Source organism: Callorhinchus milii, unplaced genomic scaffold (assembly GCF_018977255.1).
Source record: "Callorhinchus milii isolate IMCB2004 unplaced genomic scaffold, IMCB_Cmil_1.0 Scaffold2, whole genome shotgun sequence".
In the NCBI taxonomy this organism is placed as follows: domain Eukaryota; kingdom Metazoa; phylum Chordata; class Chondrichthyes; order Chimaeriformes; family Callorhinchidae; genus Callorhinchus; species Callorhinchus milii.
Window position 1 is genome coordinate 2,243,289 of NW_024704743.1, and position 17,111 is coordinate 2,260,399.

The 17,111-nt window shown below is 48.5% G+C and overlaps 1 protein-coding gene across 1 annotated transcript; it reads right to left on the bottom strand.

Moving 5' to 3' along the window:
- Nucleotides 1–959: 959 nt before the first annotated feature.
- shha (sonic hedgehog signaling molecule a) lies at nt 960–15,414 on the bottom strand. The gene is made up of 3 exons (XM_042332095.1): nt 15,037–15,414; nt 7,605–7,866; nt 960–1,702 (listed from the first exon to the last, which is right to left on the bottom strand). Exons 1-3 carry the CDS (start codon nt 15,334–15,336, stop codon nt 1,011–1,013), a joined length of 1,254 nt encoding a protein of 417 aa, XP_042188029.1. The 5' UTR covers nt 15,337–15,414; the 3' UTR covers nt 960–1,010.
- Nucleotides 15,415–17,111: the final 1,697 nt, after the last annotated feature.

A 17,111-nucleotide genomic window follows, 5' to 3' on the forward strand; every position in this document is an offset into this window, starting at 1 on the left:
TTTAGTAAATTTACAGCTTTCGTTTTCTTCGAATTTTAATTCGTATGCAAAAAGAATATTTGTACAAACTACTATTTTCATTTAGAATATGAATTCATCATCGAGTTTCCTCACTTTTAAAAAATATTTTCTTCCAGTAAAAGTTCAGTCTAAATGGACATGGTCATGGTAAAAGGGCAGTAGATTTTCACGTAAACTGTATAAATGAATGGCTTCTGCGACAAGTATCTTGTTCACAAAATAGCACAACAAGAAAGGAAAAAAAAAAAGGAGAATAAATGGAATGGTCAGAATTTAGTTTTTTTTGCAACTAGACATTAAATTAAAATAATATATTCTCGTATTTTACACTATTTCAAACAACGAAACGCGATTCAGTAAGTAATGATCTCTGCAAAAATCTAATTTACAATTCTGTGTATAAAAATATAATTTATGGGCACCTCCTCCCCCCCCCCCACCACCACCACACACACGAAAAGTATGCCTTTTTTTTTGTCCGGAAGTAATATGAAGGAATGGACACAAGAAAAAATGTGAAATGTTCTTTAACGATAGTAAGTTTCTGAAATAGCTTCATGACGTTAAGACATGTAGAAAAATATATTCTGTGCATCTCAGGTGACCACTGAAAACGATTCCCTTTCTTATGGGGTGGGGGGGCGGGACGGGGGGGGTGGGGTTGGGTAGTGGGGAGGGGGTCAAAAAAAAACTTCACAGGGGAATAAATTAGCAAAGAAGTTTTTTTTAAGGTTATTGAAGGTTCCAGTTTCTCTCTCTCTCTCTCTCTCTCTCCCTCATTTTTTTAAAAAAAACAACCCAACAGAAAGTAAACCACAAAAAAAAAGCGACGCAAATAAATGTGAACGAAATAAATATCCCCAAAAACCTCTTTTGGGCTTTTGTTGTCTGTTGAGTTCTACTTTATTTTGTGTGTGTGTGTGTCTGTGTGTGTGTGCGGTATTTTAATTTTTTTTAATTAACCTTTCTCTTTTCTCTTTTTAACTCTCTCAGCTCGAGTTCAGCTCCATCCCCAGTGGATGGACAGAGTCAGTGTCCAAAACCCAGCCGCCTAGTTGGTACAAGGCCCTGGAGTACCAGTGCAGCCCGTCTTCCTGGTCAGTGCTGTTGGCTGCGGCTTGACCGGTGGACAGCAGTAAAGAGGAGATGGCGTGGCTCAGCCTCACGGGTGTGAAAGCCCAATGGGCCAGTTTGTGTTGCTCGATCACAGCGTAGCAAGAGGCGAGTACCTGGTCGACCACCAGGTTGCCCTGAGCGGTCAGTGGGGCGTAGGCACCCGACATCTCCTCCAAGTAAACCCGCTCCACCACAGCCGTCTGCAGCTGTTGGCTGTCGCCCACCACGTACACCACTTGTCCTGGAGTCACGTTGCTGGCAAACGTGGGCTTGAAACCGTTCGGACCCTGGCTGCTCTCTTGCAGGACAAACACCAGGTGGGCCGCGGTGAGGGTGAGCCTTCTGGGAGGATCCTGGGTTTCTACCACATAGAAGACTTTCTTGGCCTCCTGCGCTCTGTCCAGAAACAGGATAAAGTCGCTGTAGACCAGGTCCCCTTGATCGTTGGCAGCCAGGATGCGATCTCCAGCTATAAGGTCCTTCACCAACTTGGTGCCTCCACTTTCCACACTGACCCTGGCCGAACCAGGGAAACAGCCTCCTGATTTGGCAGCCACTGAGTTTTCTATATTTTTTTTGCCGGGGGGCGGGGGGAAGAGGGGGGAAAAAAAAAGAGTTGAAGGATTTTTGGAATTATATTTGAACAACTATTGTGCAGGTAATAAAAGAAAAAGACATAAACTGCTATCACAAACTTTTGCTGCTATTCGTTTGGCTGTCATTTCATCCTATACAATAAATAATTCTTGCCTTTGATTCAGCGCCTTATCACGTCTTTGAGGCGTCTCAAAGCGCTTCACAGGATATACTGTAAAGTGAATTGACTGGATATTTTGTGGGAGAAACTCGGCAGCCAATTGCCAATGGCACACAGCAGCGTCCCCACAAACAGTCGTGGATTGAGCGACCAAATGATAATAATTTACTGTTACTATTACTATTTTTACTATTTTTTAACTGGATTATTACCACTGGGAAAGTGAACTACATTGTGCATCTACTTCGCCCACAAAATACAGTCAATCAACTTTACAGTCTATCCTGTGAAGCGCTTTGAGACTTCTCAACGACGTGATAAGGCGCTGTATCAAATGCAGGGATTATCATTATTATTTATTATTATTTTCTAAAAAAATCATTCCAGGGTCTCAATTTTTTACCTTTTTCAGACTAGGTTTGGGCTTTCCCTAAAGACTTTTTTTTTGTGTGTTGAAAAGAGCAAAAAAAATTGACGAGGAATACAGTACTTGAAAGAGGTAAAGTAAACCTAGAAAATATAACTCCCGTGGAGGCACAATCACCAACCTCACTCTGTCTTTATTTACGGCCCAAAATATAATAATAATAATAATAAGTGCAGCGGGAATCTCATCGATAAAACACACTAATCACCTCCAGTCCGGGCTTTGACGCTGACAGGCAGCTCTGTTTGGAAGCACCGATTGATTTGTTCCCTAAAGTTCCCCCCACCCCGGAACAAAGACAGACAAACAGTCTGAACCTCAACGCGCCTGTTTACCGTCATATTTTATTGTCAAGTATCTAAAATTCCACCGCTCCCACCCCCGCCCAACGCCCAGGCTGACCCACACCCCTGATGGAGCCCTGTATTAATCCCAGTTAGGGTCCAGCCCCCACAAAAGAGGTTTCAGAGAACTTTTCATCTCAACCAGGCGCGGGATGTCAATGACTGCATCTCCCCACATATATACTATAATTATTATTATATTATATGATGATGATGATGATGATGATGATGAGGGGCGGCTTAGCAGAAGACTCGCTCAAAATCAAGTACCAAGACCAGTTGTGTCACGGGAAGATATTCACGGCTTTAGTCTTACGACTATCCTCAAGTTTAAGATTGTGCAGAAATGTGGAAAAGTCTTGTTCAGTGTTCAAGTCTTAATCCAGTTTTGCACAGATTTCCCCCCCCCCCCCCACCCCCGAAAAAAAATGGTGGAAAATAGATTTGAAAGGACGAACTGAAAAGATTTTTTTCCCCCAAAATCTTAACATTTAAGACAATAGCCTTAAAGCTAAATCTGTGAGAAATGTTTCGCTACGTTACAGTATAGACTTTACTGCCCTTCATGAACCAACCAAACAATTTACCAACGACTGACTGACTGACTGAATAACTCACTAACCTTCTTTCCTTCCTTCCTCCCCTCTCTCTCAATCAATCTCTCTCTCTCTCTCTCACACACACACACACACACTTGCACTTTTAGGACTATTGTAATTTTCCTTGTTCCGATGTTTCCTTGCAAGAAGAAAGTCTGATAATAATTCTGGATGGGGAATGTTCACACACACACACACACACACACACCCACACAAAAGTACATCAGTATTTTCGTAACACACAAACAGGGGAATAGAAACCCCGACTTCAGGAAACATCTCCTCGTTTCCGAGAGACATTGCGACCCAGTTTTAACCACATCGTTTGCGAACACTAACACATTAGTGACTGGGAATACACACAACACACTCCGCTGTGACTCACACCAGTGACTGACTGCGTTGTTGAGAGCTGTTTTGGTCATTAGCAATTCTGTGGATGTTGGTTCCTCGACAGGAAGATTCTCTCTCTGTGTGTGTGTGTGTGTGCACAACCGGTGTGGGATTTCATCGCCTTCTTTTACGAAGAAAACAGGGTCGATCGGGTGTGAAAAACAGCAACGATTTTCTTCCCGACTTAAGAAACAAACGCAGAAAGAACACTTAACACTCACTGCTGCAGGACCCGCAGTGGAGTCTGCTCCTGGGGGGTGATTACCTTTTAATTGAGCAGAAAGGGCGCAGATTAGGTTTTTATTGATTCGCTAACGACTTTCTCGCTTCTGGTTAATGGAACTCCACAAATTTGCAACGGTTTGTCGCCGAATGACATGAAAGCAAACACCGAAGGCGTTTGTGTGTTGTGTTTTACTCGGGACAGCAGTCAGTCAGTCAGTCAGTCACTCACTCACTCACTCACTCCAGCAACTAACACAGACAGTTACCTTACCTGAAAAGAGGTGTTGAGTGAGTGAGTGAGTGTATGGGAGTGAATCAATGTGAGTGTCAGTGAATGAGTGTGAGAATGTGAGTGAGTATGTGAGTGAATCAGTGTGAGTGTGTGAGTGAGTATGTGAGTGAATGAGTGTGAGTGTGTGAGTGAGTATGTGAGTGAATGAGTGTGAGTATGTGAGTGAATGAGTGTGAGAATGTGAGTGTGAGTATGTGAGTGAATGAGTGTGAGTGAGTATGTGAGTGAATGAGTGTGAGAATGTGAGTGTGAGTATGTGAGCGAATGAGTGTGAGTATGTGAGTGAATGAGTGTGAGTGAGTATGTGAGTGAGAGTGAATGAGTGTGAGTGAGTATGTGAGTGAATGAGTGTGAGAGTATGGGAGTGAGTGCAAGTGAGTGTGAGTGGTGTGTATGTGTGTGTGTGTATGGGGGGGCTGGGGGGGGGGGGAGAAAGAGATTCTGAACATCCACTAACTTATGATGAACCCGAGGGAGCAGAGAGGGTCGGGGCTGGTCTGTGAATGGTGTGGGGGGGGGACCATAGGTATGGAATCTGCTGCTTGAGAAGCCTTCGGTTAAAACCCAATAAAGGAGCCTTATTGTCATTGTGATTCGGCTAATGGAGCAGACACTCAGGGACCAGAGGAGACACTTCCCCTATTCCCAGCTTCTCCCGCTGTTTGCACAGGTGCAGGAGACCTCTGTGCATCAATTCACACACACACACTACACCCCCGAGTCCAGGCTTTGGCCGGCGCTATTTGCACAGCAGAAACACTGTTCCTTTTCCTGGACACTCGAGAATGTGTATTTGAATTTTAAATGAACGCCTTGGCTTTAGATGCCCGACCATAGCTCATCGTTACCGCCCCCCCCCCCCCCCCACCCCCCCCCTCTCCCACTCTGCGCCTTGACAATGATTCAGGGCTTCAGACCACAGCAGCTTTACATTCCTCTCCCGGGGATCATACCTTCAGCAAATAGAGATATAGAAAGCGAATCTTCCTGGCTGGTATGTGCCCCCCACACCCCCCCCCCCCCACCCACCCCCCACTCCCTCCCCTTCAGCAGACAACACTTAATCTTCTCATATGATTCACTGACATGAAATGCTGTTGGAACAAATGGGTGACAGCCTGAGCTGACAGTATTCTCCACCCGTCCCCCCGGTTTATTCTGCCGCAGTCACACGACCCGACATGACACGCAAAACCAGATTCAAGACTGGGAAAGCCCAGTGTGTGTTCGGAATTTTAAATCTCAGATTTGTCGCGATCCTCCCCTCCTGTTTGAAGAGGGAGCGGGGTTTACGCTGGGATTACGCTGTCTTTAATAGAGACTTCTGATCTGTAATTCGAAACAAAAATCTTTATATATATATATATATATGTGTGTGTGTGTGTGTGTTGTGGCTGAAATAACCGGGTTAGTTCTATCTTGGGACAACGTGTGGGGTTGTGTGTGTGGTGTATGGTCAAGTGAGAAACTCAAGCCTCGATTCAAGGGTCTTTGGTGTTTTTAATCTGTTAAAATATTATATGTGGGTATTATGTTATATTATATAAAGGAGCTGGTGGCTGGTATTATATTATATTATAAAAAAGAGCTGGTAGCTGGTGTGAATTGCAACCGAATTATAATTATGTTCTTCCGATTTGGGGATATTTCCCAGACTTTGTGGAAAGGCATAAATCTAAATGGTTGGATATTAATTTCTCTCTCTCTCTCTCTCTTTATCCCAACACTTTGTAACAAGGGAATGTTTGAAACTCAGCGATGATCTGCCTTCAAAGCCTTTCCCATCCCATGTACAATGGCACACGGTTTTACTCTTCGTTGTAGAAAAAAAAAGAAAGTATTTTTTGGGGTTTGATTTAATAACGTGATATTGATACTCAAACGGTGTGTGTGTGTGTGTGTATGTGGTGGTGGGGGGGGGGGGGGGGGGTAAAGGGGTGAGGTAGAAAGGAACAGTTCAGCAAAGAATTCTAGAAAAGTGCAATAACCTTATTTTTCCCGTTTCGATGCAACCGTTCGGAGAGAGAGAGAGAGAGAGGTTTCGCACTTTAGCGAACGGAAACCACGTTAATGCGTCGCATTCGCTAGAACTCCGACTTTGCCAACAACGGCCGTTTAAAAACCTCTCCAATCGCTTCACATTCGGGGCAGCGTTTTCGGCCACAAAATACGCAGTTAATTCACTTCACAGTATATTCCGTGAAGCGCTTTGAAGCGTCGCGACGACGTGATCAGCCGCTGTCGCACAGTTAAGGATTATATTATATTTTCTTTTGCGGGGGGGGGGGGGGGGGGGGGGGCAAACCTATAAAGATCGGGGCAGCTCATTGTACCAAATATTGCTATTTACAACTTATTCCTTATGAGGACAGAGTATAACACAAGACATTGGGGAAGCACTTGAATTGCTACCATTGAAAGTACAAAGTTCAGACTACTTTCCAGTTCATTTCCTCAGCCCCAGACTGTGGGTTTATTGTGGTTGAGGTGAGGATTGGAGTTGTGTTGTGGAGTAAAGTTATATCCAATATCCTAATGTGTGACATAACGACGCGGATGTCCAACTCACAGCCTCTGAGCTGCCGCCCGGTCTCAACGGACGGAGACAAAACTCTTTATAGAGGGACATTCTCTCGTAATCAATGAAGGGAATGGGATATGCAATTCGTAGGGTAAGGGATTTTAGGACGACATAAAACCGTGTCCCCCCCAAACCAACACCCGCTGCCAAACGCACTAACCAACACTGTGTGTAAACAGCGTGTGATTTGGTGTGAATTATAACCAGTTAGAGGTATAATCCTGGTCCTCTGACATTTGCAATGCATTGCTCTTGTCTGTCTATCTGATCGTCCGGACTTCTCATTGATTATTTATTGCCTCCTTTTTTTTTAGGAATCACATCGCCTTCCCTTGTGGCGTCTCAAACGGTGAGAGCCTGGTTTGCGTGGCACTAGCTTTCTGGCTGTGACTGACCCCCCCCCCACCCCCCCGGATAAAGCAAAGACCCTAAAAAACACTGCCGTTAAATGTCCCTGTGAACGAGAGTGTGTGTTAGAGAGTGAGAGAGAGAGTGAGTGAGTGTGAGACAGAGAGAGAGAGAGAGTGAGACAGAGAGAGAGTGAGAGAGAGTGACAGGCGGTGTGTGTTGTGGAAAGGTATTGAGTGATATGAAAGCGGATTATTCTCATCACAGACTGGGAACTGGGAAAGGTGATGGGGGGCGGGGAAGGGGTGGGGGGTGGGAGAGAGAGAGAGAGAGAGAGAGAGAGAGAAGGTGGGGGGAGTGAGTGGGGGTGGGTGGGATGGGTGGGGTTGGGGTGGAGGAGGGGGTGGGGGAGAGAGAGAGAAGGTGGGGGAGTGAGTGGGGGTGGGTGGGGTGGAGTGTGGGGGGGGGGCTTTGATGTGCCCGACGCGTTGTGGCTCTCACCTGCTTTGACTGAGCAGTGAATGTGGGCTTTGGATTCGTAGTAGACCCAATCGAAACCGGCTTCGGCGGCCAGTCGGGCCAACATCCCGTACTTGGTGCGGTCCCGGTCTGAGGTGGTGATGTCCACCGCTCGGCCCTCGTAATGCAGCGACTCCTCTGAGTGATGTCCATCCTCGTCCCAGCCCTCGGTCACCCGCAGCTTCACCCCCGGCCACTGGTTCATCACCGAGATAGCCAGCGAGTTCAGCTTGTCCTTACACCTCTGCCGGCAGCAGACACACACCAGAGGCGGGGGGGTGGGGGGGTGGGGGGGTGCGGGGAGAGGGGAGGAATGAGAGGGGGAGAGAGAGAGAGAGAGAGACAGAGAGGGAGGCACAGAGAGAGGGATAAAGGGGGGAGAAGGGGAGAGAGGGAGAATGGGGGGAGGGAGGGAATGAGAGGGGGGGGGAGAGAGGGGGAGGGAGAGAGGGATAAAGGGGGGAGAAGGGGAGAGAGGGAGAATGAGAGAGGGAGATAGGGAGAATGGGGGGGAGGGGGTGGAATGAGAGGGGGAGAGAGAGAGGGGGGGAGGGAGAGAAGGATAAAGGGGGGAGAAGGGGAGAGAAGGAGAATGGGGGGGAGGGGGGAGAAGGAGAATGGGGGGGAGAGAGGAAGAATGGGGGGGGGGGAAGAGGGAGAATCGGGGGGGGGGAGAGATAAGGGAAGAAAGGCAATCTTCAATAAACATATTTATAACAATAATAATATAATAATAATATATAATACAATATAACGTGGGGGACGCTGCAGTGCGCAATTGGCTGCCGCGTCTCACCCACAAAACACACAGTCAATTCTCTTGACAGCGTATCCTGCGAAAGCGCTTCGAGACGCCTCAACGACGCGAGAAGGCGCTGTATCACATGTCAGAGTTATTATTATTATTTATTTAACATCTAAAGTTCGTATGGTTACCACACGTCTCATTGGCGACGTATCAAATGCATGAAAGAAACCCAGGCCTCGTTTTACTTATGTTCCTCTCTCTCCCCCCACATGTCGGCCGACTGTACACAGGGGAGGAATCCAATAGAATAGACATTGCTTTAAAGAGGAGAATAATCTCTCAGTTTTTTTTTTGCGCCTTCGTTGCAACGTCTAAATCCGACATAAAATGAGTGGCTTCTTCAGCCATCGTTCCCCTCAATGTATTTCCTCCTCCATTGTAGCAATAACAATAATAATAATAATAATAATAGTCCTGGCATTTGATACAGCGCCTTATCACATCTTCGGGACGTCTCAAAGCGCTTCACGGGATACACTGTGAAGACTGTGTGTTTTGTGGGCGAAACGCGGCAGCCGATTGCGCACAGCAGTGCCCCACAAACAGCTGTGGGTTGAGTGACAATTTTTCTTAAAAGAAGGAGTTATTAATCCCCTTCATTTTCTGTCCAACAGCCAACAATTCACCCGAACCAATCGGTCACTCACCTCAATGGACAGTTTGTGAGACCTGAGTGTTGGCAAAGAGTTTGCCACAAAACACACCCCAATCACTGCACCGGACGGCAGCGATTGAACGTGAAGCGCTTTGAGATGTGGGGACATCCCACAGATACTATATCGAATGGAAGGATTTATTGGATTAGATTATCCGAAACACAGACCACCGATCTCCTCAAATGCGTAAAAAAATGTCGCCTTTTCCAGAGACAAATCCACATCGCCCCAATTCCAATGTGTAAAATAAAATGCTTGGAGTTATGAGCCAAAAGAGGACTGAACGAGTAGGTGTGTGTGTGTGTGTGTGTGTGTGTTGGGGAGGGGGGGCTGGGGTGGGGGTGGGGGGAGAGGGAGAGAAACTAATAATACATTATTTGTATTATATTCCTAAGCACTGCCACTGACATCGGACGCGATGAAATTGCTCAAAGGAACGGAGAACAGAGACCTCCTGAATATTATCGAGATGGTGTGTGTTTGAGGTGATCGAGGCTATCGCTTTGCTTTACGTAGATTCGGTATATTTTTATTCGGTGTCACTGTATCAGTTCTCCTCCCCGAGTGAAACCAATAATAATATGGCGACCAGTCCTTGAATAAAAGGCTTGTGCCATTTGTCCCGAGAAGTTCTAATACATCGTGAAGCCAATACACATATTCTTAGAGTCCATACATATAGACCCATAAGTACACACATTCACACACATACATACACACACATACACACTCATTCACATACACACATACATACACATGTACATACACACATACATACACATGTACATACCCATTCACATACACACATACATAAACACACACATACATACACACACATCGATACACACACACATGCAGACATACACAAGCATACACACATGAATACATATCGACACACACACGAACATACAGACACATATACGCACACACACAAACAGATACATACACGCGCATACATACACACACACATACACATACACACACACATACACACATACATACACACACACACACACCTACATACACACACACATACACACACACACACATACACACACACACCTACATACACACACACACACACACACACACGCGCAGTATATTGTGTAACCATTGTACAGAGAAGAGGGAAAGCCCAGTTATAACCAACTGACTGTAAGGTACCCAGACCTTCCCCTTTAAGAAGGATCCTTTGTTTTTGGCCGACTTGAATGTTCTGAAATTCCTCCCTGATGTGGGATGCCCGGGATGGCAATGGGATCACTGGGCTGTGCGCCAACTGGTGACAGTGTGAAGGTCTCCGATACAGACACCGCCAAACCCTGCCCCACCTTATCCTAATGGCTTGCTCACCAACTCCTCTGAGACAAGACAATTTTCAAACCCTTCCAGACATGTCCTAGAGAGGACAGGTTCATCAGTGTGTGTGAGAGTGGGGGGGTGGGGGAGCTGGGGGGGGATTATAAATAACACGCAGTAACCCGAACTCGCACAGGTCCAACAAATTCCCTTACCATCAATAAAGAGAGCTCTAGATTTCAAGATTTTTTTTCTCTCTCTTGCTTCCCATTCCCACCCGACAATATATATGTGTGTACATATATATATATATATATATATATATATAATATGAAGAGAGCGATAGATTGATTGTCGGGAGTCAAGAGCCGTGAAAGCAATGGCAAAAACTATTTATTAATTCATTAAGTCGTGCGCCGCTAATCGAGTCCAATTCTGCCCAATCCAACCTGACAGCCCCGGAGTGACACCGCGCTACAGAGCTTTGTGCTGCTCCCCAACACACACACACACAGACACACACAGAGACAGAGACACACAGAGACACACACACACACCCATACACACACACACACACACATGGAGACACACAGAGACACACACACACACACACACACACACACACAGACACACACACACACACACAGAGACACACACAGACACACACACACACACACACAGACACACACACACAGAAACAGACACACATACACAGACACAGACAGGCACACACACGCAGACACACAGACACATAGACACAGACAGACACACACACGCAGACACACAGACACATAGACACAGACAGAGACACACACACAGAGACACACACACATAGACACACAGACAGACACACACACACAGACACACAGACACAGACACACACACACACACAGCCATTAAAGCCATTACAATAAAGGTCTTTAATCCATTCCCGCTGACACCCTATTGTGAAATGAGTTGCAGAAAAGAAAACACTTAACAGATACCTGTCAATGTAAACAGCTCACCGTCCGGGGCTGTTAAACGCAGGGGTGGTGTGTGTGTGTGTGTGGAGGGGGGGGGGGGGGGGGTGAGAGGGGAGGGGGACTGTAAGTACTTTTCCCAAACTCCCCACACATCGCCCTCAACACCGCAAGTACCATCACGTTGGGGAGTTATTGCTGTTTCAATCAGAGAGCGGATCGCTTCCTACACCACCCGTCACACACACACACATACACACACACATACACACACACACATACACACAACACACATACATACACACAACACATACATACACACCTGCATACACACATACATGCAAACACACATGCATGCATACACATATACACAACACACACATCACACATACACACATAACACACATACATACATACATACATACACATGCATACGACACACATAGACACACACATACATTAAACATACATACATACATACACACATACACATTACACACATTCCCACATCGCACACACACTACACATACATCCGCACACTGTACATACATTACACACACATGTACATACACACACACACACTGCACACATGCAAACACACACACACGTTACACACACACACATATTACACACACACATTACACAGAGAGTTAATGCAACTCAACTGGGGGCTGGGGTTGGGGGGCTGGGGGCTGGGGGGCGGGGGGGGCTGGGGGGCGGGGGGGTGGAGGGTTGGGGGCTGGGGGTGGGGGCTGGGGGGTGGGGTGGTGGGGGCTGGGGGCTGGGGGGCTGGGGGGGGCTGGGGGGCTGGGGGGGGGTGGTGGGGGGTGGGGGGGTTTGCGTCCGTTCATTTGAGGGGAAAATCGACTTAAGGTCAGAAGTTCAAGCGGTCTCAGTTCATGCGGCAGAGAGAGAGGGGGGAGAGGGAGGGAGGGAGGGAGGGGGCCGTGTGGAGGATACCTGTCTGCTCCCCAGGGGAAACGACAAGCCACTCACTCCCCTCATTTTGTCTTTTTATTTGTGGGGGGGCGGGGGGGGAGAGATGCGCAGCTGAACTGTCCGCAAGCTGATCCAGCAAAGACCTGCAGATCCAAACCACAGCAATTCACACACACACATATACACCTCCACTGCACACATATACACCTCCACTGCACACACATACACCTCCACTGCACACACATACACCTCCACTACACACACATACACCTCCACTACACACACATACTCCCCCACACACACATACACCTCCACTGCACACACATACACCTCCACTGCACACACATACACCTCCACTACACACACATACACCTCCACTACACACACATATACCCCCCCACACACATACACCTCTCCTACACCCTCTCCACACACATACACAAACATACACCCCCCCCACCCCCACCCCCCCCCCCCCCCCCCCCACACACACACACACGCCGCCATCACCTCTTTTGATACGCGTGTCTTAGCTGTGAATGTTCGCTCTGTGAGACAGTGAGTGAATGAGAGAGAGAGAGAGAGAGAGAGTGAGCGCCAGCTGGGATACAGAGAGAGAGAGAGAGAGGGGGAGAGAGAGGCAAAGGCAAGAAGTGGAAATTCCAGCCTTTTCGATCGATAACCTTGGCTGTGGGGGGTGGGGGGGGGGGGGGGGCGTGAAGCTGAATCGCTTGTCTCTCTCGCTCCTCTTAGTGACTTGGGGAGCAGACCTACTCTCCCCTCTCTTCTCCCCTCTGTCCTTCTCTCTCCTCTCTCCTCAGCTCCCACTGACTGTGGCCAACATGCACCTTAAATTGAACCTCCAGACACCCATCTATATTTTGAGCGGAGAGGGAGGGAGAGAGGGAGGGAGCCGGGGGGAGGGAGGGGGGAGGGAGGGAGGGAGCCGGGTGGGGTGGTGAATAAGGCTGAGAAAGGACGTAGGAATCTGGGCTCAACTCGGGATGAAACTACACACAGTCCAGTAGCTCAGTGTAAACATCCACATTTCGCCCTTTCCCTTAAAAGAGGAACAAGGACAGGCTTTGTGACAATAAGGGGCTGTTGCTTACCATTTTATTTTTGTTATTCCCACCCACCCACTCCCCCCCCCCGCTTCCCTAATGAAACGAATTACGCAAAGAAATGCCGAGACAACTCTTGGATATCTGTTCAGGTTTCAAATCCTATTGCGGAGTGAGGGTTCCCCACCAGAACTGGCACAGAGACACAATATCTGTCTCACGTTTACAAACTAGAGAGAGAGAGGGGGAGAGAGAGACAGAGAGAGAGAGAGAGAGAGAGATCAGAGACACACACGGCGATGTGGTTACCTGAACAGTCGACATTTTAATCATTGGAATAAAACTGGCGCCTCAGTGAAGCCAGACATCGCCGTGTCACACCCTTGTTAAGGTGCTGTGGATAAGCCATTCAGCACCGGGGGCTTCTCTTACACAAATAGCAATACATTAAAACACCTCGATACGCGACAAACCCAGTGAGGACCGGGTCTGTGCACAGTTTGGGTGGATTTCTCTCACCTCTCCGCCCCCCCCCCCCCCCCCCCCCCCCCCCCCCCCCCCCCCCCCCCCCCCCCCCCCCCCCCCCCCCCCCCCCCCCCCCCCCCCCCCCCCCCCCCCCCCCCCCCCCCCCCCCCCCCCTCCCCCCTTCTCTCTCTCTCCCTCTCTCTCTCTCTCCTCTCCCCCCTGTCTCAGTCTGGCTCCTTCCTATCATTTCTCCAAAGCAAACCCTGGTCAGGTCACCCCCCGAGTGTTTAATTCGATTCAGGAGCTTTGCTTTTAATTTCTGAAGGGAGGCAACGAGACGAGGACGGTGCGCACTCGAGCAACGCGGGGACCTGACCGGCTGCAGGTTAGTGCTGAACCAGTGGCCTCCCGGTCAGGTCGCTGTGCGTGCGCTCTGGGTCTCCTTCCTCGGCTCTCTGCCCTTGGATCAAAGTACAGCCGAGGGGACGAGAGCAAACACAAGTCAGGAACCGTCACAAGAAACGCCTCGCACACACACACAGACCCAGACACACACACAGACACACACACAAACCCAGACACACACACACACACACAGACCCAGACACACACACAGACACACACACAAACCCAGACACACACACACACACACAGACCCAGACACACACACAGACCCAGACACACACACAAACCCAGACACACACACACACAGACCCAGACACACACACACATACAAACATACCCAGACACACACACAGACCAGACACACACACACACACAGACCAGACACACACACACACAAACACACGCAGACCCAGACACGCACAGACTCAGACCCACACTCACAACACCCAGACACACAGACCCAGAGACACACACACCCAGACCCACACTCACAACAATACTCAGACACACAGACCCAGACACACACACACAAACACAAACACAGACTCAAGACACACACAAAAACATAAAACATAAAGGGAAATGAGAGCGAGAGACAGAGACAGACAGCACACATTTACCGTCTAAAGTTTTCTCATATATATATATATATATATGCCCGCCCGACTCCCGACTTATATGTATGTGTGTGTGTGTGTCTGTCTGTGTCTGTGTGTGTGTGTGTGTGTACTTGCTCGCCATATCAGCCACTCCATAGTCCCAGCCCACTGCAGTCCGCCAGCAAAAGAGGTTTAACACATAACCTGGCTGCTGTACCTGTGTCATCAGTCTGTCAGCACCGCTGTCCTCTTCATCCTTAAAGATAATATCTGGGTTGTAATTGGGGGTCAGTTCTTTAAACCTCTCCGAGTTCCTGGTGATCTTGCCCTCGTATCTGCCACTTGCCCCCAAAGTCTTCTCGGCCACATTGGGGATGTATTGCTTGTAGGCCAGCGGGGTGAGTTTCCGAGGAGGTCTCCTCCTCCCGTGTCCCCTGCCTGGCCCACACGCTTGCACAGAGGACAGCAAGGATGTGCAGATCAATCCCAGCAAAGCGATCCTTGTTGTCAACATCATGTCCACTGAAATCCAACTACTCAGGGCTTGTGTCTGTCTCTCTCTCTCTCTATATATATATATTCTCTCTGTCTCTGTCTCTTCTTATCTTCTGATTTTCTCACTCTCCACCGATTCACCTAATCTCTCTCTCTCTCTCTTTCTGTCACAGTCTCTCTCTCTCTCTCTCTGTGTGTCTGCCTTTTGTACTGATTTTCTCACTCTTCACCGATCCACCTAATGTGTCTCTCTCTGCCTCAGTCTCTCTCTGTCTCTGTCTCAGTCTCTCTCTGTCTCTCCCTCTTTCAGTCTCTCCCCCTCTCAGTCTCTCCCTCTTTCAGTCTCTCTCTCTCTCTCTCTCTCTCTCTGTCTTATCTACTGATTTCTCACTCTCCACCGATCCACCTATGGGAAGGAAGCAGGTGCTGAAATGACAGACTTGATATCCCCGCTAACGGTAACAAGGTCGGAGTTAAGAGGGGGTTGTTTTCTTTTCGGGTTTTTTTTTTGGGGGGGGGAATGGTGGGTTGGGGTGGGGGCGGGAGAGGGGAGACAGTATTTTGTTGTTGTTAATCTTCTCTCACATACATGTGTGTGTGTATATAAAAAGAGGGGAAGAAAGGACGGGAAAGGTCCGGTTGGGGTGTGATGGCGGCTGGAGTCGCTTGTGACTGACTACCTCTCACTGCCTCTGTATTATAGCCTCCCCAAAAAGCCCAACTCCTCGCCCTGATTGGCTGGCGGCTCCGGGGGTCCCGGGGCTTCACCTGACAGGACCACAAGCCATAAACCTCCTCGTTATGAAAACATCAATTACATGGTGTTTCTCATTGCTGCGTCCACCCACCCCTGTCTCGCCCCCCCCCACCCCCCCCCCCCCCCCACCACCACCACTCACCACACCCCCCCCCCACCCCTCCCCTCCACACACACCTCCCTTCTCCCCTCACACACACACACATGCAAACCAATCACCCAAATTGATCGCTTTTTTGTGTGTGTGTGTGAGATTTCCCCGCGTGTCACACCAAACCCCTGGTACAGATACAAGCAATTTATGTTTTCTTCTAATCCCCCCCTCCTCCCCCGCCAACCCTAACCTCTTCCCCCATCCCACCCCACCCCACCCCACCCCGCCCGCCCCCTCCCCAACCACCTCCCTTTAACATCAGCGATCAGTGCGAAATGCTGAACTTATTAACTTTCTCCCCATCTCCTCCCCCCCCCCACACACACCCCAAATAGCATCAGGCACTGTGCGGCCACATCCAAATACATCACCTGCCGACTGATCGGTATTAACGTCGTGTTTTACCCACTGTTTAACGCCCTGTTTAATATCACGGGAAGGACCTCTAAGCCGCCAGCATTTAAGTCGCGAGTCTCATTCTCTTTACAGCAAAGTGGGACACTTTCGGGTTCTGCGTTGACACACGAGACAGAGACGGACACAACTCAGGAGGCAAACACTTTGCCATCAAATGAGATATTTGAGCGCAGAGAAAAAACACCCAATTGATTATGTATTTCTACAGCCAAGGCTTGAAATAAAATATTGCTTTATTTCTCATCCTTTCTCTCTCTCTCTCTCTCTCTCTCTCTCACTCCCTCTCTCTCTCTCTCTCCCTCACTCTGCAAATCTCCATTCCCCGGGTTTTGTATGATAATGAAACTGTAGTTTTTTTCTGTGGGGGGGTTTCCCCACCGTTAGTTCGGTGTTGGCCGGAGCTTCCGACACAGTTTGGTGTTAAACACGTCCGCAAACACAATTAGCAGAGATCGATTTGGGCCAAAGT

What these genes read in the sequence shown, in the direction of transcription:
- shha (XM_042332095.1), bottom strand. Translation starts at nt 15,336, where the DNA reads ATGATGTTGACAACAAGGATCGCTTTGCTGGGATTGATCTGCACATCC. An exon ending in CTGACAGACTGATGACACAG is followed by an intron (nt 7,867 to 15,036) that starts GTACAGCAGCCA and finishes TGCTGCCGGCAG; the next exon opens with AGGTGTAAGGACAAGCTGAA. An exon ending in TCACTGCTCAGTCAAAGCAG is followed by an intron (nt 1,703 to 7,604) that starts GTGAGAGCCACA and finishes AAAAAAATATAG; the next exon opens with AAAACTCAGTGGCTGCCAAA.